Raw genomic sequence first — 27,567 nt, 5'->3', positions numbered from 1 at the left:
GGGAAAAGGTGCTGACTTTTGCTGAACTCATATTTTTTAACCTTTCAATTTTAGAACTTTGGAAAATAGCTTCATTCACTAATAATAATAGTTAAACTTAAGAGGTAGGTTCTATTTTTATCTCCATTTTACAGAGCAGAATAAGTACTTTGCCCAAAGTAACAAATCTTGTAAGTGAGGGAGACAGGATTAAAATCTGGGGTACCCCAGGTCCCATGTTCCTGTTTCTACACTATACCCTTTTCATTTATTCAGCAAATTCTTATGAAGTGTCTTCTTTGTGCCAGGCTCTGGACTAGCTCCCAGGGATGCAATGGCAAGTGACAAAAACTGGATCCTTGTTCTTTTGAAATGAAATGGTCTAGGCTTTAGGCTTTGTCCTGAGTTAGCATAATAATTGCTTAAAAAAAAGTAATCCTTTGTTCTTTTGAGATTAGTTTTGATATATGAGGTAATGAATTTATGATGGAGTGTTATGTTTAGGAATTTCCAGCTTTTTAGAAGGCTTGTGGTGGGAAGTTAGAGTGCCTTTTTGCAATATGTTTATTGTATAGATGAGAGTGATAGATCTGAAGTTGGAATAACCACAGTTCCTGCCCTCAAGGGCTTTCAGGCTGGCTTAAGGAGGTAAGACTGGTATTTGTAAACAGAGAGAGCATTTAACCAAGGGTAATATAGTGCCAACTGTCTACATTATTAAGTGGAGTAAGTAAATGATAACAATAGTGTGGTGGAATATATGAGTATCAAATGAGTTGGAGGTGGGTTAGGGGGAAGGAATGAACAAGGAATGATGGTGAGGAGGGATGGCCCTCTTTTTCTAGGCAGGGAGCATGCAGATAAAGAGATATGGATGGGTACAGAGTTGTGTATAGGAGGGAAGGTCTTTTCTGAGGAATAAATAATAAGATTAGTTATATAAAAATGATAATGTAAACAATCATAAAGTAATATACAAACACTAAAAATGATAAATTAATCATTATGTTTTTGACTTTAGGTATAAGAAATCCAACTCAAATTGGCTTAAACAATCAAGAAATGTTTATTGTTACATTGTTCTAATGTGGTTGAAAGTCCAGAAGTTACGCAGATGTCAGGATTGGTTGATATGTGGCTTAATGCTGTCACCAAAGACTAAAGTTCTTGCCAACTCTATACTGCCCCCTTTGATGCTAGTGGCATTTTCAGGCTTGCTGCAAAGAAGTTTGAGGTGTCACTGTCTGAGGAAGGTGGACTATTTTTTCTTCCATCTCATTTTTAGGACTGAAGCAGTCCTTCTCACAGTTCTTTCTTCTTTTTTTTTTTTTTTGAGACAGAGTCTCACTCTGTTGCCCAGGCTAGAGTGCTGTGGTGTCAGCCTAGCTCACAGCAACCTCAAAGTCCTGGGCTCAAGCCATCTTCCTGCCTCAGCCTCCCGGGTAGCTGGGACTACAGGCATGCGCCATGATGCCCGGCTAATTTTTCTACATATATTTTTAGCTGCCCATATAATTTCTATTTTTTTTTTTTAGTAGAGACGGGGGTCTCGCTTTTGCTCAGGCTGGTCTCGAACTCCTGAGCTCAAGCGATCTGCCTGCCTTGGCCTCCCAGAGTCCTAGGGTTACAGGCGTGAGCCACCGCGCCTGGCCTTGTGGGTGTTCTTAATGAGCCTTGACATCCACTGTTTTTCTAGGAGAAATTTTAGGAAAATATATTTCTCTCCGTAAGATTTTTGTGTCTATAGTAGCTTACCTTTGAATGTCCTTATTTGTAAAAATTGGTGCCTAAGCATATAGACACCTGATTCTAAATAAGAATTTGTAAAACAAGTTGACTAACTTAAGTGCCATAAACACTGAGAACTCCTGACTCTTGGGTTAAGCAATGAGAGAAGGGGAAATTTGGAATTTATTTTTCCCCCAAATGCATGGTTTTAAAAATGAGCACTTGACACCTGTTTCCTAATCCACTGGAAAAATATAAAATATTTCACAACTTTGGTTATTTGGGGGCCTAATGAAATCTAACAGTTGAGTTTTTAAGGGTTGGAGCAGTAGTAAGATTATTTTGTGGTGGGTGTCTTTGAATATAATATTTAAGTATACACTGCAAAGGGCTTTGCCTTATTTGGTGTTTTTCATTCTAATTTAGATTTCAGAATTCTCAGATTAGGGCTCTAGTTTGCCATCTATTGGTCTTGGAATTGTGTGTTAATATCCTTCTGCTGTATTTTGTGGAATTACTATTTATGTGGAGAGATGTGTGTGTGCATTTTTAAAATCAACTAAATTTTCTTCCTAGGATTATAAATTAAAAAGCCAAGACTAAGGCTCTCTTTTGGATGTATATACAAATATAAAAAAATACTGGTTTATTCTTTGTGTAAGTTGACTGTGTGACTCTGAACTGCCTGCTTTTGATATTTGAGAACCATGACTATGGTTGAGAGTGTGACTTTAAGAATGCAAATGGAAACACAGATAGATAGGTACAGATGCTGTAGGAGCTGGTGAGTTAGAGTAACTCTGTGGCAAGACTAAAACTGTTCTGTAACAGTGAGGGTGTTTTTTGACTAGCAGAAGTGATATGTAACTCCGGATATTGGTTCTGGTAAGCCACAAAAAAGTATTGAGCATTTTGCATAGTCTTTTTTGGTAGCAGAGCATACCCTTTCCATCTGCTCAATTTGATGATTTAATTACTAGGACCCGCTTTTTTTCTACAGTCATTTAAACTAATTTTGATGAATCCTAGGTTTCTCTTAAATCTCAAAGCACTGAATTCATCTTTTGGCACCTCTACTTTTAAAAAATGGTAGAATTGTACCTTGTGTATTATGTTGCCGAATTCTTTAAGTCTACAAAAAGTACCATTATTTCAAGGCCCTACTTTGAGAAGGCTATAAAATACCCTACCGACAAACTGGTCATGAGAAATGATAAGGTGCCACCACTTTAAACCAGCTGTGGTAGGAAAGTGGGAAGTTTGCTTTTTGTTGTGAGAACTCCATGGAATTCTTTGTTAAACTTTTAGCATAGCGGTGATCTTCCTTTTGGTGGCGGCAGGAAGCATAAATACTCATTGTGTAATTCCATTTGCCTGTTTTGGCGGTTCTGCCAAGCCAGGACACCCAAAACAAGACGCGTGCTTCTCAACGAAAACTACAGTTCCCAGCGGGCCCGGCGCTGGTGGGCCATCACTTCCCCTCTGGCTCCCGGCTACCCCTTCCCGGGCTGGCCCGGCGCGGGCCCTGACTCGCGCTTGCGCAGTGACTACGTGCGCTTTTTTTTCCACTCTGGCGGCTGCAGAGCGCGGCGCTGGGGCTAGTGGCCAGCCGTGCTGCAGTGCGCGGTGGCTGGCTGTTCGGACAAAGGGCGGGCGGCAGAAACCGCTTCACTGGTCAGGGCGCTTCCTGCCCGATTCAGCGCATGGTTAGGGCTGGAGTAGTGTGGCACCGACTCTTTACTACACAGTGCAAACAGTTCCTCGCTCACGTCCTCTCGCTCCGCGGCGCCAGTCCGCCTTACCCCTCATAGCCGGCGCGCGGCACCGCCGGCCCCAGCGCGGAGGGAATGTGACGGCGTCAGTGCCTCAGGTTAGCCTCACCTCGGCCGGAGCGAGGGCCCGCTCCCGCCTGCCGCAGTGCCGTGTGTCGTCGCCGCACGTCCGGGGCGACTGGGGCCCAGCGCCGCGGCCTCCGCAGATGTGGGTGCAGAAGCAGCGGCCGCGGCGAGGAGCCATGACTGAGGCGGCGGCGGCGGCCGCGCCTCCTGGCGGCCCGCGGGGGCGGCGCGGCGGGCGCCCCCTGGCGGCGCGCCGGGGTGGAGCGGCCCTTCGCCGCCGCAGCCGCAGCCGGCGGAGGCGCTGCTGTCCCTCCTCCCCGTGTCCCCGGCGCTCGCCCGCTCGCTCGCTCGCTCCATTCTCCCTCCGCTTCAGATTAAAGGGGGGGAGGGAAAAGGAGCTCGGCCGCCATTTTCCCAGTGCCGCCACCACCGCCGCCACCGCTCGCCGAGCCGGCGGGAGAACCGAGCACCGTAGCGAAGCCGACTCGTCTTGCTGCGGCGGCGCGGAGGCGGCTGTAGCGCGCTCCCCGGCTGTGAAGAGGCGTCCGGGGGTGGCGGCCGGGGTGCGGGCTTGGGCTGCAGACGGCGGCGCTTGTTTGTGCGGGGCGGGGGGGCGGCTTCACCCTCTGCCCCCGCCTGCCCACCCTCCCGGCCGGGCTGCGGTCCCCGGCCGTGCCCAGGCCCCGCCGGAGCGGAGGAAGACCGGAGAAAGGGCCCGAAAGAGAAGAAAAAGCAGCCGCTCCCCGCCGCCGCCTTCCCCTCCCCCTCCGCCTCGCCCCCCCCGCCCGGAAAGTAAGGGCGGCTCCGGGCGCCGGGGGGGAGGAGAGCGGCGGGCCCGGGCCGGAGCCGCCGCCGCGCGCCCCCGCCCGCCACTGGCCCTCGGCGCCCAGGCCGGGGGGCTGTTTGCAAACTGCGCCCATTTTGTGGGGCTGAATCCGCCCGGGCTACGCTCCTCCATCACGTGGTAGGTGCTGCTGCTGCTCCTCTCCTCCTCCTCCTCCTCCTGCTGCCCTTTCTCCTTCTCCTCGCTCTCCCTGTGGCTCCCATTTCTCCCTCTCTTTGTTAGTTGTAACTGGAAAGGCAGGGCAGGGGAGAAAAAATCCCCGGAACTTTAAATGGCCTCTCCGCTGCGGGTCCGGGCTGGGAGTCGCCCCAAGGGCGGGGGTGTGCGGGGCCCTTCCCCACCAGCTGCCGCCTCGTTCTCCAGGTTTTCCTTTGGCGTTCTATTTAAAAAGGCGGCCTGAAGAACATGATTTATTCCCGTAAAAAAAAAAAACCCAAAACAAACTCTGCCTCTCGCCTTGAACTTCTCTTGACTGCAAAAGGCCTTTCTCTGCTTGAAACATACATCTTGCGCGTTTCACGGTTTGTATCACAACTCTGATTGTTTCATTTATTTATTATTTTTGTTGCCTGTAAATTCAGGTCACTTACGTTTTCAGATCTAGTCTCCCTCAGGCGGACGTGTTTGGTGTTTTCTTTTAACTACAAAGGAAGAGGTATTTATTTGCTTTTAAGTGAGTTGGAATCTTACTGCTTTTTGGGGGGCTTGTTTTCCGGCTGACGGTCTTTTGATTTTCAGCAGATAGTTTGTTTTCCATAGGATTAACTTCTCTACTCCCATGTTTTCCTTAAAAATCCATTTGTTTTCCAATGTTGGAATCCCAATGTGGATTTTTAGAGAAACACGTTACTTAACTATTGCTTATTGATTGCGTTAGGGGAGAAGGGGTGACATGATGGCGCCACTTTAAATTGCTCTCTTTTCCTCCTCCTCCGTCTACCCCCCCCCATCCTGGAGGTCACTGGAGCATTTTCCGTGACCTATTAATAAAACTGTGTTTGAGGGTGTTAGCGGTACAACTCGTAGGGGTTAGCGTTTGGTCCCTCAAGGGTCTGGACACCCGAATCCCGCGGTCCCCAAAGTTCCGAGAAATCTCTCTAGTCCTCCAGCCTCGCCTACCTCCCCTCCATTCACAATCCTGGTGTTGCCATCTCCTTTGTCACGTGGCTAGCAATCATTGTGTTTTTTTGTTTGTTTTGGGGTGTGTGTTTATATTTTTAAATTGTAGCCCAGAGGAACCTTCCCCCTCCCCATTGGAGAGAGCAAAACGTTGCAGTTGTTTTAGTTTTAAAGTCGGAGAACATTTTAAAATAAGCGATAAAATTACATAATCTTTGCCTTGCATAATCATGATATAGATTGTTACTGAACTTTGTTTCTAAAGTACTTTTAAGTATGGAAAGTAGTACATTAGAGTATGCTTTCCATTTGTCAGAATGGTCTGTAGTTTGTATTTTCCCCGCTTTTTGGGTCATTTAAAGTACCACTATTTACAAAGGCTTGAGTGGGTGTGTGTTCCCTTCCCCCCTTCTATAGGCTGTACTTGGTTCCTTTTCTAGCATACTGTCTGACCAATTTAGAAAATTTCAATTGTCTACAGGCGTTGTCAGTTAAAACTGTTTTTCTTTTCACCAAACAACAGTGTTATTAATTTTGAGTAATAATTGTTTTCTACCTAAGGATATTTCATTAACATTTCTGTTGTGTTTTTGATCCAGAGAATTTTTACTTTTAATCCTACGGCTTTAGAAGAATTTGATAATCTATTATCTGTTTTTATGTCAGTTTTCCCCATAATTGAGTAAATTCCTATTTTATAAAATACAAAGTACATTTCTGTTTTTTCTAGACACTAGACACTGCCAATTGGAAAAAATCTATTGTGAGTTAAGAAACAAGAAACATGTTTTTTAAAGTAAACATGAATTGCGGTGATTACTGAGTATACATTGATCCTCTTACTATGTATATTTTCAATGGTTTGGGCCATTTTCTTTGCTAACAGTTACATCATGTCATGTGATAATGTGCAGTGTGATGTGTAGTTCTAAAAATAAGGCAAGGTAAAAATGCTCATCCCCTGGGAATTTAAAAAATGTATTATAAATGTGGGATAACCACCCTCAGTCATGGAATTCTGAATTGGATTTCCACTAGGTTTATCCAACAAAGAATGCAATTCCTTTTGACCTTTAGCACATTTAATGTATTTGTTAGTGATCTCATAATTTGGGGTGGTTGACTTTTTATTTCTGAAGTGTGAACAACTTGGAGGGAAACATTAGATGTTAGAAAGGTTCTTAAAGTCTGTATTGTGGTGAAGATGTTTGTCTCTGATGGCTGCCCCATTTAAGTGTACATAAAATATTTGTGATTTGTGGCTGTGAACAATTAAGAATTGTTAGAGCCTTTGTGGTCGGGTGGGATTTTTGGTGTTTCTACCAATATGAGTTTACTGAAGTATTTAGAAGTGTTCCTGAATCTTTTCTGAAAGCTTTATTCAGAACATTAGTATTTGACTTTTGTGCTTTACCAAAGTGAGATGTTAAATTTTTGTCTGATTTTCTTTCTTCCTGCCTACACACGTTATTTCTATGGTTAAACTTGCAGAGCACCCTTTGATAGGTGAGTGTTTCCTGTTGAGGAAAATTCTGGAAGCTAGAAAATGAGTAAGTCTCAGTTCACTTACTTGTGAACTTTTATCAAGGTGAGAAGAAAGGAAAATAACTATACTTCATTTTTTTCTTCTTCAAACGCTGCCACTACCATTACTTTTTGACTCTTCTGTCTGTAATAATGCTACACCGTAACCAGTGTCTCTGCATCCTCTGCATAGTATTGGGTTGACCACAGATTTAATTGTATTTTAAAGTGAATAATAAGTTTCAGATTTGTTCTGTTTGCTATGATGTTATTAGTGTTATCTGTAAACATAGGGCTGTTGTGGTGGTTGTTTGAGAAGGTGTTTTAGTATCGAGTGGTTGTTAGGCCCTTTTGTGAGTAAAGCTTAGTTCCCTTGTTATATTAGAAAAGCAATTTTTAAAATGTTCTAGAACATCAAACTAATCCATACTGGGTTCTCTAAACAATAGTCATAGAAGAATCTTCCTTTTAAAAAGTGATTCTAATTCCTTTCATAGTTATTCAGCTTGGAGGAGGGATAGGTAGGGACTATTTTTTCCTTCTTGATGAGGCCATTAAGACACACAAATTAAATGACTTCCATTCTGGAGATGTGTATGTATTTTTAAAATTTATTGATTTTTTTTTTTTTTCTTCTTCCAAAGAACTTCTCCATTCCCTTGAGTTTAGGGGAGGGAATAGTGTAGACTAACTGTGGTCCTCTGTTGATAGCCCCAGAGCAAATCTCTCCACTGAGAAGTTTATTGAGAGTTTTTCCTCTTTTTTTAAATTTTACTTTAGAGACGGGGTCTCTTTAGGTTGCCCAGGCTTCAGTGCAGTGGCTGTTCACAGACACAGTCATAGTACACTATAGCCTCAAACTCCTGGGCTCAAGGGATCCTTCTGCCTCAGCCTCCTGGGTAGCTGGGACTACAGGCTCGTGCCACCTTGCCTGGCTTGTGCCACCTTGCCTGGCTTGCTTATAGAGTTTTAAAGCACTGTTTGTTTGTACTCTTTCTCTGTTTTAAATAAGTTTCTACCTCGATTGGTTAGATTGTTCCTAGGTCTTGGGAAGCATGTTTTACATTAATGCCCCTTTAATTGTTCACTTTGTGAAAGAGTACAATGTAGGTGTATCAAATAAAAATGGCCACAAACACCTGGCCTGCCTACTGTGTCAGTGCAAGGAGGACTTGGACCATGTCCTTTCCCTAAAATAGGACTTTAACGGTTTCTTGGAAATCTATATTAAGACTGGTTTTTGAGTTCTCATGTTGCTTCTGAAGATTTATGTTTAAATTATAGTTTCTATCCTAATAAATTGCATATTAGCCTCTGGGCATACTAAAAGTTGTACAGAAATATTCCTGTCAGGGTGTAAAAATTCATAACACAAAATAAGATTGTCTCTTTGGTACTTCCCATTCCTTGAAATGTGAGCTCAAAACTCAGGTGAACCACAATATGATTAAAAAAGACAAATATATCACTGTACGAGACGTCACCAACATTTGAAGGATACCAGAAGAGATAGGAGGTAAGTGATATCCTTGGGTGTCACTTGCAGATTGAGGGGAGAATTGTGGGTCAAAGAAAAAGATCAGTATGCACTTTGGGGAGGGTAACTATTAGTTATTGTTTGTTTCTTTGTTAAGCCATGTGCCTGTCTTTTAGGATGTAGGGCAAAATATATAGGAGGAAATAAGCCAACAGGTGTGATTTACCAAAAAATCTGGAGTCAAAGGGCTGCAGTAGGTTTTTTTTTCATATATTAAGCTTCTTCTTGTCTTTGATAGGATAAAAGTAAAGGTAAAATATGTGTGGAAACTGACTTCACCAAAGTAAAAAGCATAACTCATAACAAACTTGGGTAGTCTGAAAGAAAAAATTAAAGATTTTATATGCAGATTTAAAACTTTTATGTCAAGAGGCCCTTCAAGGGTGGGGACCTTTTAAATTCTTGTTTCCCCATTGGGTAGCACATGTGGCAAATAATAGTTGCTTAATAAATGTTACTTTCTGCAAGCCTTGCATTTCCAAGATTTTAAGCCAGCTCCATAGAATTTTAACATTTGAAAGCCTTTTGTCAGGGCATTATTTAGCTATATATTTTACTGTTGACTGTGAACTTGCTCTTTTTTCTTTAGTTCTGATTTTTTTTAGAATTACAGTTTCTCTCTAAGCATTTGAGAGTCAGGAAATATAAAGTGGAGGTAAAGTGCAGTTTTATCTAAATGTTATCAAAAACTCTGGTTCTTGTTACATGAACCAGGACTCCAAAATGAGATCTTACTCTGAATTTTAAATGCAGCAGATTCTGCCCTTGTTTGGAAAAAGTTGCTTGAGTGGCATCAAACTTAATGGAGTCTCACCTTTTAATTCCCTTTTAAAAAGGGAGCAACTTAAGGTCAAACCTGGTTAAATTCAGTTGGAGGGAAAGTATTGGGTAATAAGAGATGAATAACAATTTTGTTGTTAGGATGTTAAACCCAAAATTGCTGAGACCTGATATCCAGACTTCTCTTGCTTACTTGCTTTTTGGCCTTTGTGACTCCTCATTAGCACCTGCACCAGAGGGTGTGAATGGATAGAGACTAAAAGCTAATTATTGTAGTTAGTTTCTGACATTTGCTAGTATAGAGGCTTTGTAGAAATATTAGTCTGGTAAGTTGAACTGTCAGGGAGGCTTCATTAAGCTGTTAACATACTACCACAGAGAACTGAGGATGTTTAAAGATCTTAAGGATATATCAAAAAAAAGTAGACTGCAGTTCTTTGCAGTTAGTGATTTACTCCTTACTTCCCAGTCTTTAGCCTCCCAAGAGAATGAAGAAGGATGTTAGTATTAACTTAAATCATTTCCCCATCATTGGAAAAATGTAATTTTGAAAAATAATTAAATTTTCTCTAAAAGGATAAAGTAGTAGGTTTCAGTGGGATCTCAGAAATTTGGCCAGGCCCCCCCCCCCCCCCCCCAGTAACCCATTTGCTTTTGAATTGCTTGGAATCTTCAAGAGTCTTTGATTTTAGGATTGTTCACATACATTTATATCATTAGGGTTTGTTAGAAAGAGATAAGATAAATAGTGCATTTTTTTCCTCTTTGTCTTTTGTGAACTGAAGACTGGTAGGAAATTTGAATTCAGTGATAGGATAGAAATAGGATAAACACCATTAATAGTTTGATATATAGTCATCCTTCAGAAAATTTTTTGTTTACTTTTTAATGCAAATGGGATCATACTTGTTATGTGGCTTCATCTTTTCAAAATTTGAGGATTTTTAAAATAATATTCTTTAGTGAAAGAATTGTGTATATAATTTGTGTACCCTTGAGAATATTTCTGTTGGATTTCTAGAAGTGCAATTGCTGGGTAAAAGTTTGGGTATTGCATTTAGGATTTTGATGGCTGTTGCCTTCAAAATGCTATGTAACCAAATTTAATAACTTAAAAAGCATAGTTTAAAAGTTTGGCAGTCTGGGTGCAGGTGCTTGGCCATCTGAATAACTCAAACTTGAGGTAGATGAAGTCTGTCCTAGATTTAGTTGATGCCTCCTTTGTTGGTCACGTTATGATCAGACATCCGCATTAACTTCCTAATAGATCTCCAGTTGATGTGTTCAGCATAGAATGCTCAGGTTACTTAATATGTATTGGTCCACTGTCTGCCAGGACTGTGCTGTGTATAGGGGATAGAGATAAAACAAGCCACAACCCTCCTTTTAAATAGTACGTAGTCTAGGGGACAGAAAAAATTTTGAGCTTATCTTATATGAGCTGTTGCCCAGGGTGTCATGGGAGTGCAGATGAGAGCGTAGAGGGAGGGACCCCAACTCAACTTGGAAGGAATGGGGAATACTTGAAAGAGCATGTAACTTCGAAGGTGAACCTTGAAAGCAAAGAGTAGCATAAGTAAAGGTGCAGGGGCATAGAAAAGCTAGGAAACACATAAGATTCAGGTGGCTGTAGTTGAAGACAGGTTGGAGATGAGGTTGTATGTAAAAAGGAGGAATATATATGTTGTGTGGGAAGTTTGGATTCATCTTTACTCTAGAGTCACTGAAGGATTTTAAACATGACATGGTCAGATTTCTGATTCTTCCCACTGTTCCTCCCTCCTTTCCTCTTTTTCTAATAATAATTTTGGTAGTGGGTGCTGGATTGGAGGCTTGCTGAGACAGGAAGAAGGAAGAATAGCGGGATATTATTGCTGCCTGAATTACTGTAGTACATAATGAGGTTCTGAACTAGGGCAAGTGGCACTAAGGATGGAATGAATGTGCCTGTCATTCTGCCTGTTCACCCCCTTCCCTTTTCAAAATTCAGTTAGAATGTCATCACTTTTTGGAATCCTTCCTTGATCCCTTCAGGCAACACAGTACTTTGTCATCTAGGCTACTGTCCACACCTAATTTGTATTTTACTGTTCTTTGGCCTTAAGGAAACTGCTATAATTCTTAGTGTCTCCAGTATTAGGCCACAAACTCCTGTAGCCCTTTCTGTTACTCCTGTCTGACAGTAGTTGTTTAAATGAGATATTTATGATAAAAAATAAATCAATAAAAAGTAAATCAGGCCAGGTGCGGTGGCTCACGCTTGTAATCCTAGCACTCTGGGAGGCCGAGGCGGGTGGATTGCTCGAGGTCAGGAGTTCGAGACTAAATACACACACACACACACACACACACACACCCCCCCCCCCTCTGTAAGTCCCAAGTTGGGTAAGTCCCAAGTTGGGAGGCTGAGGCAGAAGGATCGCTTGAGCCCAGGAATTTGCTAGGCTGATGCCACGCACTCTAGCCCGGGCAACAGAGCGAGACTCTGTCTCAAAAAAAAAAAAAAAAAAGTAAATCAGTGATTGAGATCATGATTCACCCACGGGAAATGTTGGCCTTAGGTTTGGATTTGGTATTGGGGGCAGGGAATGGGTTTTGATTATGGGATGCTTGAAGTAGTTGTATGGGCAATGCTAGAACCTACTCATTCTTTTTTTTAAAATTTATTTTATTTTGTTTTTGTTAGAGATGGGGTCTCTTTATGTCCCCCAGACTGGCCTTGAACTCCCGGGCTCAGGCGATCCTCCTTCCTCAGCTAGCTGGGACTACAAGCACACACCCAACCACTACACGTGGCTCCTACTCATTCTTTAGGTTTCAGATTAGCTACTATTTCCTATGGGAAGCCTTTTCTGACCCCATCCTCCTTCTCAGCCTGTGTGAGGATCCCACATCACACAGTGTCTGTCTTTACTGGTGCTTGTTATCCTTGTAGACTTAGTGTGGTACTTTGAATGCTGTAGCCATTTTAATAAATATTTATTGGAGATATTCAGTAGGTAGTTGGTATTCCTTCATTGACCCTTCTCTAAAGACTAAAATTTGAAATCTAGTGTCTAGCAATTAAGGTCCTTTCAGTTTAAACCTAGCATTAAACTGATTTGTGTAGTGGTTAAAAGCATGGGCTTTAGCATTACAGATCCTGCCTTAGCAACTTAGTGGTTGTGTTGTCATGGGCAAATTACTTCTCTGAGCATCAGGTTTCCTCATCTGTAAAATGAGGACAATAATACTTACTTTACGTTGTTATTGTGAAGATTAAATGACAGAATGTATGTAAAATACATGTATTCTGGCTGACATGGTAAAAGGCCAATTAATGTTAGCGAACAACATTCATAATAACCTGCTCTCCAGTCAGTAATGATTCCCTTAGTAATTATGAAACTTCTTCAGTTAAGAAGCCCTGTTGGCCAAAGAAAGTTTAAGGACCTAGTAATGAGATTTACATTTGCTTTATAATAAAAATTTTGTCTCCCCTTTCCCATTGTATTCTATAACAAGTCTACATTTGTTTATATGTAAAAGAAATACTTTCAGTGCATTCCATAATGTATCTCCCAGTATTTCATCACAAATCACTACATAGCTGTTCTTTTCCTCTCTTTATCCTTAAGAAGCTGTACGTACACTACCTGGTTCATCCAAGTTGTTCTATGGATCATCCTCTATATGCTTCCCAATATTTTGACTGTATCAGTTTCTTTTTTTTTTTTTTTGAGACAGAGTCTCACTTTGTTGCCCGGGCTAGAGTGAGTGCCGTGGCGTCAGCCTAGCTCACAGCAACCTCAAACTCCTGGGCTCAAGCGATCCTACTGCCTCAGCCTCCCGAGTAGCTGGGACTACAGGCATGCTCCACCATGCCCGGCTAATTTTTTCTCTATATATTTTTAGTTGTCCAGATAATTTATTTCTATTTTTTTAGTAGAGATGGGGTCTCGCTCAGGCTGGTCTCGAACTCCTGACCTCGAGCGATCCACCCGCCTCGGCCTCCCAGAGGGCTAGGATTACAGGTGTGAGCCACCGCACCCCACCTGTATCAGTTTCTTGATTAGAATTTCCTCCTCTTTCTCTTAGCAAAATATAACTTACATTTGAAGGTCCACTTCACGAAGCCTTTTTTGACTACTGCTAGCCCAGTCAGTGCTTACAGTGCCAGCTATGTTCCAAGCTCTAGATGAAGTTAGTGAACATGCAACAGAATGGTGCTATTAAGGAACTTGTCTTGGATATGGAATTCAGATAATTTGAATTGAATAACAGTGACGTTAAGTGCATTTTATGATTTAAACAGAAAGAAAGTGCTATGAGAAGAGTTTGAGAAATTTTTGTGGACATGCTATGTATTGAAAAATTGGTAAGCTTTGAGGTATAAGGGTAGGAGAAGCCCTTCCAGGTAGAAGTAGGAGAATAAGCAAAGAGATGGATTCTGTGGGGAATGTTGGGTACATATCACCTGATGTACTTGCCCTGATGCTATCTTAACTTTTATCTGGAAGAATTTGGACTTGTGAAAAAGGAACTAGAAACTCTCCTAGAGTAGGAAAATGAGATGACAAGGTAAAGTGATTTGGGAGACTGAGGCATCTTCGGGAAGCTGTTATGGTAATCTTGGTGTGAGCTAATGAGGACCTAGAAATCAATGGAAGGATTTCATCACAAAGGAGATGAAGTTATGAAGGAAAAGAGCTTTCTCTTCAGTCTTTATGAGCCGTTACATTTTTTGTTTAAATCACATACTTGGCCCTTTTGTTATACTTGAGCTCGTTCACATTTCTGGTTGTAAGCTTTGAAGGAGACTTTGACCATTATACTGTGGTGGCCACCTTAGTTGAAGTTCACACTGCATCCTTATCTGGATTATTGCAGTAGCTTCTTCATTGATCTTTGCCACCTAGATGCCTTTTACTTTCTTTTAAGCCATCCTACTCAACTGGTCTCTCTGAAGCACAGCTCTGATGTGTCACTCCCATTTCAAAAACGTTTAATGACAATCTACTCTCTTTAAGTTTGAGTGAAGGCTGACTATTTAAGGCTGTCCATTAATGATCTGGCTTTAAACTGCCTTTGCACCCTTTTCTGTACTGCTTCCTGTATTCAAATATGCTTTATGTTTTAAGTAAATTGTTCATTTCTTTTTTTTTTTTTTTGAGACAGAGTCTCGCTCTGTTGCCTGGCTAGAGTGAGTGCGGTGGCGTCAGCCTAGCTCACAGCAACCTCAAACTCCTGGGCTTAAGCGATCCTACTGCCTCAGCCTCCCAAGTAGCTGGGACTACAGGCATGCGCCACCAAGTCCAGCTAATTTTTTCTATATATATTTTTAGTTGGCCAGATAATTTCTTTCTATTTTTTTTTAGTAGAGACAGGGTCTCGCTCTTGCTCAGGCTGGTCTTGAACTCCTGACCTCGAGCGATCCACCCGCCTCAGCCTCCCAGAGTGTTAGGATTACAGGCGTGAGCCACCGTGCCCAGCCAAATTGTTCATTTCTTTTAACCTTCAGGAAGTCCTGTGTTTTCCCACACAGCCTTGTATTTTCTTATGCCATTTTCTCTCACTAGAATGCCACATTACCATTCTCTTGTCCTAGCCTTTTACATAATGACACTTCAGCAAATTTTCAAGACAACTTTATGGATACTTCCCTAAATATTCTTTTTTTCCTTTATAATGGTGAAGAAGAGGTTAGTAGAAGCCACATTATAGGCAAAGTTTCCTTCCCCATCTGATTTTTGCTTCTGTTTTCAGGGCAAGTGTGATTGTTGTAATATTTGGCTTTTTGACCAGCCATATGGCCTAACCCTTTCCCTTGGGTCTCTTCAGCTTAACATTTTTGTAAGATGGATGCTTCAGGTTGTTCTTATATGTCTGGAGTCCTGTCTTGGGAATTTATAAGGAACGAAGTTTTCATTTGTAGATACGGAGTTAGTTTGGATTGCAATAGTCAAAGCAGCTGGACGTGTTTTGCTTTCTGAAAAGAGTATATATACACATATGTATATGTATTTGTGTGTATATAATCTTTATTTCCAGGCAGTGGTTCTCAGTTGGGAGGTGTGATTCCACCCCCGCCCCCGACATTTGACATGTCTGAAAGTATTGTTGGTTGTCAAAGTTTGCAGAAGGGTACTGCTGGCATCTAGTGGGTGGAAACGAGAGATACTGCTAAACATCCTGCTGTTCAGGATAGCCCCCCATGACACAAAATTACTCAGCCCAAGATGTGAATAATGCTGAGATTGAGAAACTCTATTCTAGGGGTATATTTTTGCTTCCCGAGTGGCCAGTTGTGTTAGGTAGAAGTTTGTCCTTGGGCCTATATTACAATTTAGAATAATAGACGCAGCACAGGAAGGGACCTAGAGGTCACATATTTGAACTTTGTTGCAACTTATATCCCTCAGAACAGTGTTATGCGTGATATTAACAGATGTAATGGGAAAACATGCTTGTTAAGTAAGTTTGGTAAAGGCAAACATTTGAATATTCAGTATAATGCAGTGGCATTGTGAATCTCCATCAGGGACTTCTTTTTTCCTAAATGTGTTTGCTTGTTGAGTGCATATAATACCATGCGGTCCCTAAAATGCTTCCTTGGAACTGGGAGAGAAACTATTAATTGCTTAGTCCAACCTTTTATACCTAAATGACCTTGGTTAGATAGCCTTTTTCTTTTGTCTCTGAAAGCTTACTGAAGAATCTTAATTTACGTCAGTGACAGCAGGTACAGCAGCTACATCTGTATTTGTCAGATGTGGCTTACTAGATGAACTAAAAATTGGGATATTTTGGGCTTGAATTCTTTATTCTAGATGTACAATATGACTTTATCCCCACCAGTAAATTAGAAATTATAATCCCAGCCCTAAATCTACTGCCTAGGTTGTTAATGAGGATTAATCAGTTAATTATAGCTTTTAAATCTTTGTATTCTTTGGAGAAAGGTGATTTATCATAAGCTGTTGTCCTGTTTTTGGAAAACTGTGACAGTCTGTTGTTGAAGATTGAAGCTTTTGGGATTTGTAGGGACCAAGTGAGATGGGACTTACTGTTGTAATCAACATTTTGCTCAGGCCAGGATGATGACTGCAGGTGGGATAAGGGACAGGATGCTGAGATGACTCGCAGATTTCTAGCTTTGAGTGACCCCTGGAACAGAAGGAGGAAGGGAATGAGGGTGCTTCTCACACAGAGAGAGAATGAAGAAGATTTGAGAGGCAGGTGTAGCTTGTGGCATTTTGGGTTTGAGATGTCTATTGGACATCAGAAATAGTTTCAGAAGTTGACCAGTAGGCCAGGGTCACAACTCGAGCAGCAAAATGTGGATCTGAACCCTAGCCTAGCTCTGAATCCCTAAATCTGGAGCCTGAGACAAGCTGCTTAGTCATTGACCCTCAGTTTCCTCATCTAAAATGAGGATAGGCTGGGTGTGGTGGCTCACGCTTATAATCCTGGCACTCTGGGAGGCCGAGGTGGGAGGATCATTTGAGCTGAGGAGTTCGAGACCAGCCTGATCAAGAGCGAGACACCATCTCTACTAAAAGAAAAACAGAAAGAAATTAGCTGGAAAACTAAAAATATATAGAAAAAAATTAGCCGGGCATGGTGGTGCATGCCTGTAGTCCTAGCTACTCGGGAGGCTGAGGCAGAGGGATTGCTTGAGCCCAGGAGTTTGAGGTTGCTGTGAGCTAGGCTGATGCCACTGCACTCTAGCCCGGGCAACAAGAGTTGCAACAACAAAAAAATCATTTTGCTCGGTATGTTAAATTGATGATTTTTTTGCTTTGCTTGGATTTTTTGGCTCTCTAAGAATTTCTATTATTTTCTTTTTGCTTCTCTTCCCTTTATTATACAAGTAATACGTATTTATGGTGGAGACATTACATAACCTAAAAGACAAGAATCTTACCACTTTTTAAAAAAACAAAAATGAGGTCACAGTATATGTTTTGTTTTGTAACATTTTTTTTCATTTAACAGTGTGAAGCAAGCACTCTTTCATGTCAGTAAATAAGGCTCTGCAAAACTACTTTTTGTGGTTGCATAGTATTCCATTGTATGGATAGTTCTTAATTTAACTGAAGTGTTGGACATTTATTATAGTTTTCTTTTTTTTTTTTTTTTTTGAGACAGAGTGTCGCTTTGTTGCCCAGGCTAGAATGAGTGCCGTGGCGTCAGCCTAGCTCACAGCAACCTCAGACTCCTGGGTTTAAGCGATCCTACTGCCTCAGCCTCCCGAGTAGCTGGGACTACAGGCATGCGCCACTATGCCCGGCTAATTTTTTCCATATAGATTTTTAGTTGGCCATATAATTTCTTTCTATTTTTAGTAGAGACGGGGTCTTGCTGTTGCTCAGGCTGGTCTCGAACTCCTGACCTCAAGCAATCCACCCGCCTCAGCCTCCCACAGTGCTAGGATTACAGGCGTGAGCCACCGCGCCCGGCCTATAGTTTTCTTTTTATTTGTTTTTTTGAGACAGAGTCTCACTCTGTTGCCCAGCCTAGAGTGCTGTGGCCATCAGCCTAGCTTACAGCAACCTCAAACTCCTGGGCTTAAGCAATTCTTCTGCCTCAGCCTCCCTAGTAGCTGGGACTACAGGCATATGCCACCATACCCAGCTAATTTTTTTTTTTACATATATATTTTTAGTTATCTGGATAATTTCTTTCTATTTTTTAGTAGAGATGGGATCTCACTCTTGCTCAGGCTGGTCTCAAACTCCTGAGCTTGAGCAATCCTCCCACCTCGGCCTCCCAGAGTGCTAGGATTTACAGGCGTGAGCCACCATGCCTGGCCTATAGTTTTCTTCTTAATATAAGCAACATCATGAAATATTAAAATGATAGTAATAGTCTGTTATTTCCCTAGACATATAGGGAAACTGGAAAAAAAAACCTCAAGTGTCAAACTTAGGTGGTGGTTTATGGCAATTGTAGCTAATTGCAGACTAGGTGCTATTCCAGTTTTTTGATTTGTGCTTTCTTTTTCTATTTGCATGAGTCCCCAAGAATCTTTGGTTTATATTGTTCCTGTGCATTAAAAAATCTTATGGAAATTTACTTCTACATTAGCTTTTTATTATTTTTCCTGAGAGGGAATGTCACTCTGTTACCCAGGGTACAGTGTAGTGGCATCATCATAGCTCACTGCAACCTCCAGCCCCTGGCCTCAAGTGATTCTCCTGCCTCAGCCTCCCAAATAGCTAGGGCTGCAGGCGCGTGCCATGATGATTGGCTAATTTTTCTATTTTTAGTAGAGATGGGGGCTTTCTCTTGCTCAGGCTGGTCTCGAACTCCTGAGCTCAAGTGATCATCCTGCCTTGGTCTCCCAGAGTGTAGGATTACAGGTGTGAGCCACTGCACCTGGCCTACATTAGCTTTTTGTCTCCAGATTATAATAATAGTGCAAATGATAATTTGTGCTAGGTACTAGACTAAGTAATTGAAAGTATTTAATCATCACATCAGCCTTGTGAGGTAGGTTCTGTTATTTGTAGATGAGGGAACTGAGGGAACAGAATAGTTAAGTAATTTACAGGAGGTGGAGCCAGGATGTGAACCTAGACCTACTCACTCAAGCCTGTGCTCCCATTCATTACCTTTGGATACCTTTAGGGGTCATGTTAAATCTCAGCATAGTATTTCAGGTCAATAAAGGGAAAGGGATATAGATTTACATCTTTTTTTTCACAGTAGTATTTTTTTTCTTTGGTATAGAAACCTAAAGATTTTAGGAGTTAGGAATGGGAATTTCTTCTGAAGTAGTGGTCACCTTTTCCCCTTCTTCCTCTCATCCGACCTTATTTAGATGATTGTTTTAGTAATTACACTTTGCAGCATATCCTAGGGGAATATTGAGACTAAGCAGAGTCTGTGAATAAAATAAACTCTTGCTTTTGAGATGTATATGGTTAATGTCAAATTCATAGACATAATTTCAGAGGTCTGTGGTCGGAGAAGTCATCTTGGAATAGATGAGATTTGAGCCAGTATATTTTTCTTGAAGTTGTGAACTTTAAACAATTGAATAATTCTGAAATAACCTCAAGAAATTTATTAGTTAAGTACCTTCTGTGGTGTGATGTTAATTATCATCCTCTTTTTGTGTGCTGGAGTGAACCAGGATTTTCCGAAGTTTTATGTAAGTTGTATAACATCTATGCCCTTGCCTGGGTCCCCAGAGGGAGGCTGTTTCCTGCCATTGCTGAGGCTTACTGTAGTGCTTTCTGGCAGTAAGGTACAACTACTCTTTTCGTGTGTCGTGTTAATAATCTGGCACTGATAATATGTGTCCTTGAATTGCTAATATCTATTATATATTGATATTAATTCAAAAGAGGAAGAGATTGAATTAATGGGAAAGATCTGATAGTAGTTTTTGTTTGTTTATGGGAAAAATGCTTATTAGCATATTGTAAAACTGACTGAAATTTTTTTTTTTTTTTTCTTTTTTTGAGACAGAGTCTTGCTTTGTTGCCCAGGCTAGAGTGAGTGCCGTGGCGTCAGCCTAGCTCACAGCAGCCTCAAACTCCTGGGCTTCAGCGATCCTACTGCCTCAGCCTCCCGGGTAGCTGGGACTACAGGCATGTGCCACCATGCCCGGCTAATTTTTTCTATATATATATTTTAGTTGGCTAGATAATTTCTTTCTATTTTTTTAGTAGAGATTGAGTCTCGCTCTTGCTCAGGCTGGTCTCGAACTCCTGACTTCGAGCAATCCACCCACCTCGGCCTCCCAGAGTGCTAGGATTACAGGCGTGAGCCACTGCGCCTGGCCCTGACTCAAAATTTTTTGAACAAATAACTTACATTGGTCCAACTGTCAATTGGTCTAAATCACAACTGTTTTTATTGTATTAGAAATTAGTATTAAAAATCAGAAATGGGAAAAGTGAACACAGAACAATTGTGTTATCCAGAATGCCATATCCCATACAGCCCATAAGGATAAAGCCCTGTAAGCCCTGAAGACCTAGTTCTTATATAGAAAGTTCATTAAAGTGTAACTTCAGAACAAGAAACTTTTGGTGATTATATGGGGTAGTAGACAGATTTGACCTGTATGTGTATTGGTGCTTCTATGAATAATGTTCTCTCAATAATTTGAGGATTTTCGTATTAATGATTTGGATTGTCACATGATAAAGAAGCTTAGTGTAGTCCTATAGGGCCTACCACAAATCATGTTTGTGTTGATTTAAAGGTAAAAATGTTTGACCAAATTGGAGATTGTCCTCTTTTGGGGGGGGAATGCTGAGTTCAGTGATTTCACAAACTTTTTGGTGTCAGGATCCCTTTTTTACCCTTAAAAATTGTTGAGGGCAGGCATAGTGGCTCATGCCTATAGTCGTAGCACTCTGGGAGGCCGAGATGGGAGGATCACTTGAGCTCAGGAGTTTGAGACGAGCCTGAGCAGGAGCAAGACCCCATCTCTACTAAAAAATAGAAAAAATTGGCTGGGAATGGTGGTGAGCACCTGTAGTTACCTAGTTACAGCTACTTGGGAGGCTGAGGCAGGAGGACCGCTTGAGCCCAGGAGTTTGAGGTTGCAGTGAGCTATGATGCCACTGCCCTCTAGCTGAGGGGACAGAGCAAGACTCTGTCTCAAAAAAAAAAAAAAAAAAGTTGAGAACCACAACGAGCTGTTGTGGGATATTATTTATACATAGTTGTATTAGAAACTTTGAGAAATTTTAAAAATAATTATTTAATAGTTCATTTAAAACTAACAAACCCATTACATATTATAAAAAATAACTTAATCAAAACAAAAATTAATGAATGGCATTGTTTTACAGTTTTGCAAATGTCTGCCTTAGTAGAAAACAGCTGGGTTCTCCTATGTGCTTTTGCATTCATTCTATTATTATATGTTGTTTTGGTTGAAATATATAAAGAAAATCCTACCTCATGCAGATATGTAGTTAGAAAAGAGACACGGAAAGTATAGAGTTTTTAGATAAGTGTGGCTATCCTTTGACACTGCACCAAAACTCAACAAGTAATAATTTCATAAAGGTTAGTTGCAATGTGGAATCTGAAACCGTATCAATTAACTCTTCATTACATTACATTAAAATCCATTGGTTTGTCTTGCGCTCGGCTTTTATCCCTGCATGATTTTCTAACATGCATTGGTCATTTGGTTATTGACTGGCTTATGCACATCTTCTAAATGTTGACACATTACATTTTATGGTGTCAAAAAATTACATTAATTAATATCACAACTAATCTGTTTAATCAGAAATGGCTTTTCAGAATACTAATTTTTACTTGAAAATTCAGGTTTATATCATTGGCAACGAATGTAGTTAGTAGTTTTCCTCAAAATGACAAGATCACTTTGTCCATTTTCAAGAAAATGTCTGCTAGCTATGCAAGTTTGAAGGATCAATTTGTCCATCAGTCATTCTGCCAAGTAAAACTAGTGTTCCCTGAGGAAAACTTTTATTTCCGCTTGCAGCTCAGTTGTACAGATGTTTTTTTCTTAGAATTCATAAAGCAGCAGAGTCCTGTATGCATACTTTCCCTTTCATCATACAGAATATATAAAGAAATGTACTCAAGGGTTAAGATTTAATAAAACTCATAATTTTTACTGCTTCATCAAGGACATCTTAGGTGGAACTTTTTTTTTTAAACTGTGAGTGGAGAATACAATGACTGTTAGTACAGTTTGATGCCTCTGCCTGATTTGTGCTAAGGTGCCAGCAGTTTTGTTTACCTTTGTTTTGCACCCTCATTGCAAATGGCAACACAGTGAAAAAGGCAAATAATATTTTAGTATTACTATGAAAATAATTTCAATTTCATGGACCTCCAAAATGGTCTTTGAGATCTCCAGAAGTCCAGAGATTACACTTTAAGAATGGCTTAGTTCTTTTTTGTTTTTTTCCCCTCCTGCTATACTTGGGAACTAGTTTAGTTCTTTACGTAGGTTTCCCTTTGCTTCCAGATCAAATTGATCAATGGGCATGAAGTAGAGGTAAAGGATTGAGGTTTTTAGCTTAATTACTAAATAAAAGCAAGGCCATTACCCAAGATAATAAAATAGGATGAGGAGCAAGTATGTTGAAAGAAGAAAGTGAGTTCTGAGGTTCAGGGGGCTTGACACAGAGGTGGAAATGTTGATTAGTACAGCTCAGAAAAAGGTTTTCTGAGGGTTAGGAGGCCTCACCGTACTAGTGGTTGTTGAGAGAGAAGAAGAGGGCCCTTGGGGGAGCATCAACATTTAAGAGGCTAGGAGGAAGAGAAAAGGATGAGAGTAGTGTCAAGGATATCAGGAAAGAATTTCAAGAAGATCAGCACTGCCTAATGCTTCAGAGAACTCAGAATGAAAAGACTTGACCATTGGATTTGGTAATCGCTGGTGACCTTTACCAGAGCAGTAGGGGATAAAATCCAGATTATGGAAGAGTGCAGAGGCAGCTGTTTATACTATTCTTAGAGAATTTTTAAGGTAAAGGGAAAGACATTTTGGGCAACTCATTTGAGAAGTAGGCTGAACCAAGGACATAAGATATGTGAGTAAATTCTTAGGCTGAGAGGAAGGAGCCAGTAGAGAAGATATTGATGAGCAATCTGATCCAAAAGAAAATTGATGTAGCAAATTGGTATTATAGGTGTGGTACAGTTAACCTGGGAGTAGTACAGTGTGTACTTGTAGAGAAGTGAGAAGCTGATGAAAACTGGATTTCCCTGGCCAGAAAAATATACAGACCTATGACATTTGGCATAAAATTTTTCTGTCATCATGGGGAGTTCCCTTACTAATTTTTTTCTGTTTAATTATTGAGTGATTAGTTTGATATATTTGCTTTAAATCCACTCTGAACAAGTTTAAAGAGATTTTTAAATACAGATGATTTAAATTTAACAATCTGATTCTCGGAATGAAACCTTTGTTTTGGCAGCTTTTAATTTGTGGCCAATGTGTGACCAAAAAGGGGGGAATTCTTCTGTCTTTCATGTAGGGATTATGTGGGTCTCCTTTCCCCCCAGGTGAAAGATAATTGGATCTCCAAGATGGCTACAGTGTTTCTTTATGGATGCAGAGTTTGGACAATAGCCTCAAGTAGTGCTTGCATTAAAAACATATGTGTTGTTTTTTTTTTTTTGTATGTGGTTGTGTTTCTAACATCCTTTTCTTCTTTTTTTTTCTAGTCTGTTCTCTGGGGAGGCAGTAAGGGGCCGTGGAGTTGGCCTCGGCACCGGGAGAGGCTGGACTTCCTGTCTCTCTGTGCTGAATGGCTGCGATGGCGCCCGCTCTCACTGACGCAGCAGCTGAAGCACACCACATCCGGTTCAAACTGGCTCCCCCATCCTCCACCTTGTCCCCTGGCAGTGCCGAAAATAACGGCAACGCCAACATCCTTATTGCTGCCAACGGAACCAAAAGAAAAGCCATTGCTGCAGAGGATCCTAGTCTAGACTTCCGAAATAATCCTACCAAGGAAGACTTGGGAAAGCTGCAACCACTTGTGGCATCTTATCTCTGCTCTGATGTAACATCTGTTCCCTCAAAGGAGTCTTTGAAATTGCAAGGGGTCTTCAGCAAGCAGACAGTCCTTAAATCTCATCCTCTTTTATCTCAGTCCTATGAACTCCGAGCTGAGTTGTTGGGGAGACAGCCAGTTTTGGAGTTTTCTTTAGAAAATCTTAGAACCATGAATACAAGTGGTCAGACAGCTCTGCCACAAGCACCTGTAAATGGGTTGGCTAAGAAATTAACTAAAAGTTCAACACATTCTGATCATGACAATTCCAGTTCCCCGAATGGGGGAAAACGAGCCCTCACTTCATCTGTTCTTCAGGGGGGTGAAGTGGGAGGATCTGAATCTGGGGACTTGAAGGGGGGTATGACCAATTGCACTCTTCCACATAGAAGCCTTGATGTAGAACACACAACTATATATAGCAATAATAGCACTGCAAACAAATCTTCTGTCAATTCCATGGAACAGCCGGCACTTCAAGGAAGCAGTAGGTTATCACCCGGTACAGACTCCAGCTCTAACTTGGGGGGTATCAAGTTAGAGGGTAAAAAGTCTCCCCTGTCTTCCATTCTTTTCAGTGCTTTAGATTCTGACACAAGGATAACAGCTTTATTGCGGCGGCAGGCTGACATTGAGAGTCGTGCCCGCAGGTTACAGAAGCGCTTACAGGTTGTGCAAGCCAAACAGGTGGAGAGGCATGTACAACATCAGCTGGGTGGCTTTCTGGAGAAGACTTTGAGCAAACTGCCAAACTTGGAATCCTTGAGACCCCGGAGCCAGTTGATGCTGACTCGAAAGGCTGAGGCTGCCTTGAGAAAAGCTGCCAGTGAGACCACCACTTCAGAGGGACTTAGCAACTTCCTGAAAAGCGATTCGATTTCAGAAGAATTGGAGAGATTTACAGCTAGTGGCATAGCCAACTTGAGGTGCAGTGAACAAGCATTTGATTCTGATGTCACGGACAGTAGTTCAGGAGGGGAGTCTGATATTGAAGAGGAAGAACTCACCAGAGCTGATCCTGAACAGCGCCATGTACCCCTGTAAGTAGAACCCATGCATAATGTCATTATTGAGAAATAGTGGCACAAGAAAGGACTTAGTGAATCCCCATTATGGAGAGAATATGATTCTTTGTACATAGGTGTCTAGGTTCCATTTATCTTTTCCAGTTTTAGGTAGGTAGTACATATACCTGCTAATGAAAACATGGAAGGTGTTTGTGCTATAGTGTTGTTGCTGTAGGCTAAAAGATGCTAATTTGCTATTGAAGACTTTTTAAGAAAAAACTAGAAGACCTCCTGTTTGTAGAATTGTACTAGTGCTTCTTTCAGAGTGAATAATTAAATTTCTTTTGAAACTTTGTATAGGACATTTTGGTAAGTTTTAATGGATTAACTGTTCAGATTTTGTTGTTTCCATCAAGTGTGGGGACAAATGTTTCGTTGACCTAGTTAACTTTGCTGGAATTTATAGTTGCTTTTAATTGAACTTTCAGCAGACAACATACCCAGTCCTCAATTTTAACACTGGAGATTTTCTTACATTCTAAGGACTAACAATTAGAAAATGCTTCGGAATATTTTATACATTTCCTCCAAGCACAGTACACTTTCACAGCTTGATAGGAGAGCCCATCTTTATCAGATTTTTATTTTATTTTCTCTGCTAAGTTAAATGTATTGGCACACTTGGGATAAATTCTTACTGGTTTTTCTAAATCTGTTGGTTTGAGAATCCTATGTAAGCTTTTTATGGGTAGTACTCTAAATTGGCATGATGGAGACAGTTTCACTCTTATTTGTTCTTCCCAATTCTGTGTTCACGTACTTAAATAAGAAGTACTATATTATACTCAAATGTGGTTATAAGCATTAGAACTGTGAGAGAGGAAGCATGAGCAGTTGGAAAAGGGATAGGATAATTTGCTAGTAGTAGTTCCTCTCATTTGTCTTTTGGTAGAGATGTTATAAAGGTTGAATTACTAGAGAAGACTGAGATGGATGGATGTGTTAGAAGAAACTGGTTTTTCCTTTCTTGAGATTTTCTCTGGAGAGTTTGGTAGTTGAGATGGCTGTGCAGCAGATTTCTTGTTTTCTTATTTTTGTTTAGTATTCATGTGTATAACATTGTGTATCTGAAATTAAACTTTGTTTTATGTTTCTGTTTTAGGGGGGAAAAGTCTGGATAATTCTTGCTGAATTTCTTCCTTTATAGACCTAGTTCTATTATTTGTTCAGTACATTCAAGAGTCCACTTCTATATCGAGATTTAAAGCAAATATGTTTCAGAGGTTTACTGCTTTTGTAATATAGTTCTTTAAATGAATTAGTAGATTAAATCAGTTTGCCAGTATTCTTGGCGTTATCCTCACTGACTTTGCTGTATAGACTGCTGCTTCAAAATATCTTGGTTAACATTAAATATTTTGTGCTTAAAGATACAATAGATGCTGTAGTTGAAATATTTTAAGTTGCATTTACTTATTTTTTGTATTTTACAAAAAAGCACCTAGAATATATAAGCTATTGTTTTCAGGGTATGTTGCATTGAAAGCATTTCTGAGTGTTGGTAATGTTGTGGGTAAGTGTTCCAATGAAATCAAAATAACTAGGAGACAACTTTGCTTATTTTAAAATATAATGTAGTGACTTGAAAAAAAAAAAACCTCTTAGTCCATTCATTCATTCACTGTTTAGTTCTCAGCATTGTTTTCACATAATGGTTTGTTGATTGGAAGAATGTGAAGTATAAAGACAGCCAAGGGATCATTTTAGCGAACTTTTTGGGATCACTTGAATCCTCTTGAAATTAAGTCAGCTAAATCTGCAGTCCCCAACCTCCCCACCCCCATTAGGGACCGGGCTGCAGAGCACTGCCCCCTGCCGCCTCCGACCTTCTGTAGAAAAATTGTCTTCCATGAAACTGGTCCCTGGTGCCAAAAAGGTTGGGGACCACTGAACTAAATAATGCTTTTTTTTTTTTTTGAGACAGAGTCTCACTCTGTTCCCCTGGCTAGAGTGCCATGGCATCAGCCTCGATCACAGCAACCTCAAACTCCTGGGCTCAAGCAATCCTCCTGCCTCAGCCTCCCGAGTAGCTGGGACTACAGGCATGCGCCGCCATGCCCGGCTAATTTTTTTATGTATATTTTTAGCTGTCCATGTAATTTCTTCCTATTTTTAGTAGAGACGGTGTCCTGCTCTTGCTGGTCTCGAACTCCTGAGCTCAAACGATCCACCTGCCTCGGCCTCCCAGAGTGCTAGGATTACAGGCGTGAGCCACTGTGCCTGGCCTAAATAATGCTTTAAAAAGTTTAATTTCTGGCCGGGCGCGGTGGCTCACGCCTATAATCCTAGCCCTCTGGGAGGCCGAGGCGGGTGGATCGCTCAAGGTCAGGAGTTCGAGACCCTGTCTCTACTAAAAATAGAAATAAATTATCTGGACAACTAAAAAAATATATATAGAAAAAATTAGCCGGGCATGGTGGCGCATGCCTGTAGTCCCAGCTACTCGGGAGGCTGAGGCAGGAGGATCACTTGAGCCCAGGAGTTTGAGGTTGCTGTGAGCTAGGCTGACGCCACGACACTCACTCTAGCCCGGGCAACAAAGTGAGACTCTGTCTCAAAAAAAAAAAAAAAAGTTTAATTTCCATGCATCAGATCATATTAAAGTAAGGAAAATTTGGGTACTGAAAGTACCGTCAAGTAAATATTCTTTTTGCAC

The 27,567-nt window shown here is 41.0% G+C and overlaps 1 protein-coding gene across 4 annotated transcripts in view; it reads left to right on the top strand.

Annotated features, from left to right (window-relative positions):
- KANSL1 (KAT8 regulatory NSL complex subunit 1) overlaps positions 1-27,567 on the top strand; it is a 179,479-nt gene that overhangs the window by 24,301 nt on the left and 127,611 nt on the right. For 3 of the 4 annotated variants that reach the window (XM_045525921.1, XM_045525924.1, XM_045525923.1), the window contains one exon: positions 23,513-24,884. In XM_045525921.1, coding sequence (XP_045381877.1) covers positions 23,596-24,884 — 1,289 coding nt within the window. In that variant the 5' untranslated portion in view covers positions 23,513-23,595. Of the gene's footprint in view, positions 1-4,367; positions 4,510-23,512; positions 24,885-27,567 lie in introns of those variants that run through there. The other variant, XM_045525922.1, reaches the window with a different exon arrangement.

The sequence above is a fragment of the Lemur catta genome, chromosome 15, assembly GCF_020740605.2.
Source record: "Lemur catta isolate mLemCat1 chromosome 15, mLemCat1.pri, whole genome shotgun sequence".
Taxonomy (NCBI): domain Eukaryota; kingdom Metazoa; phylum Chordata; class Mammalia; order Primates; family Lemuridae; genus Lemur; species Lemur catta.
This window is presented reverse-complemented; position numbering and strand designations above follow the sequence as displayed.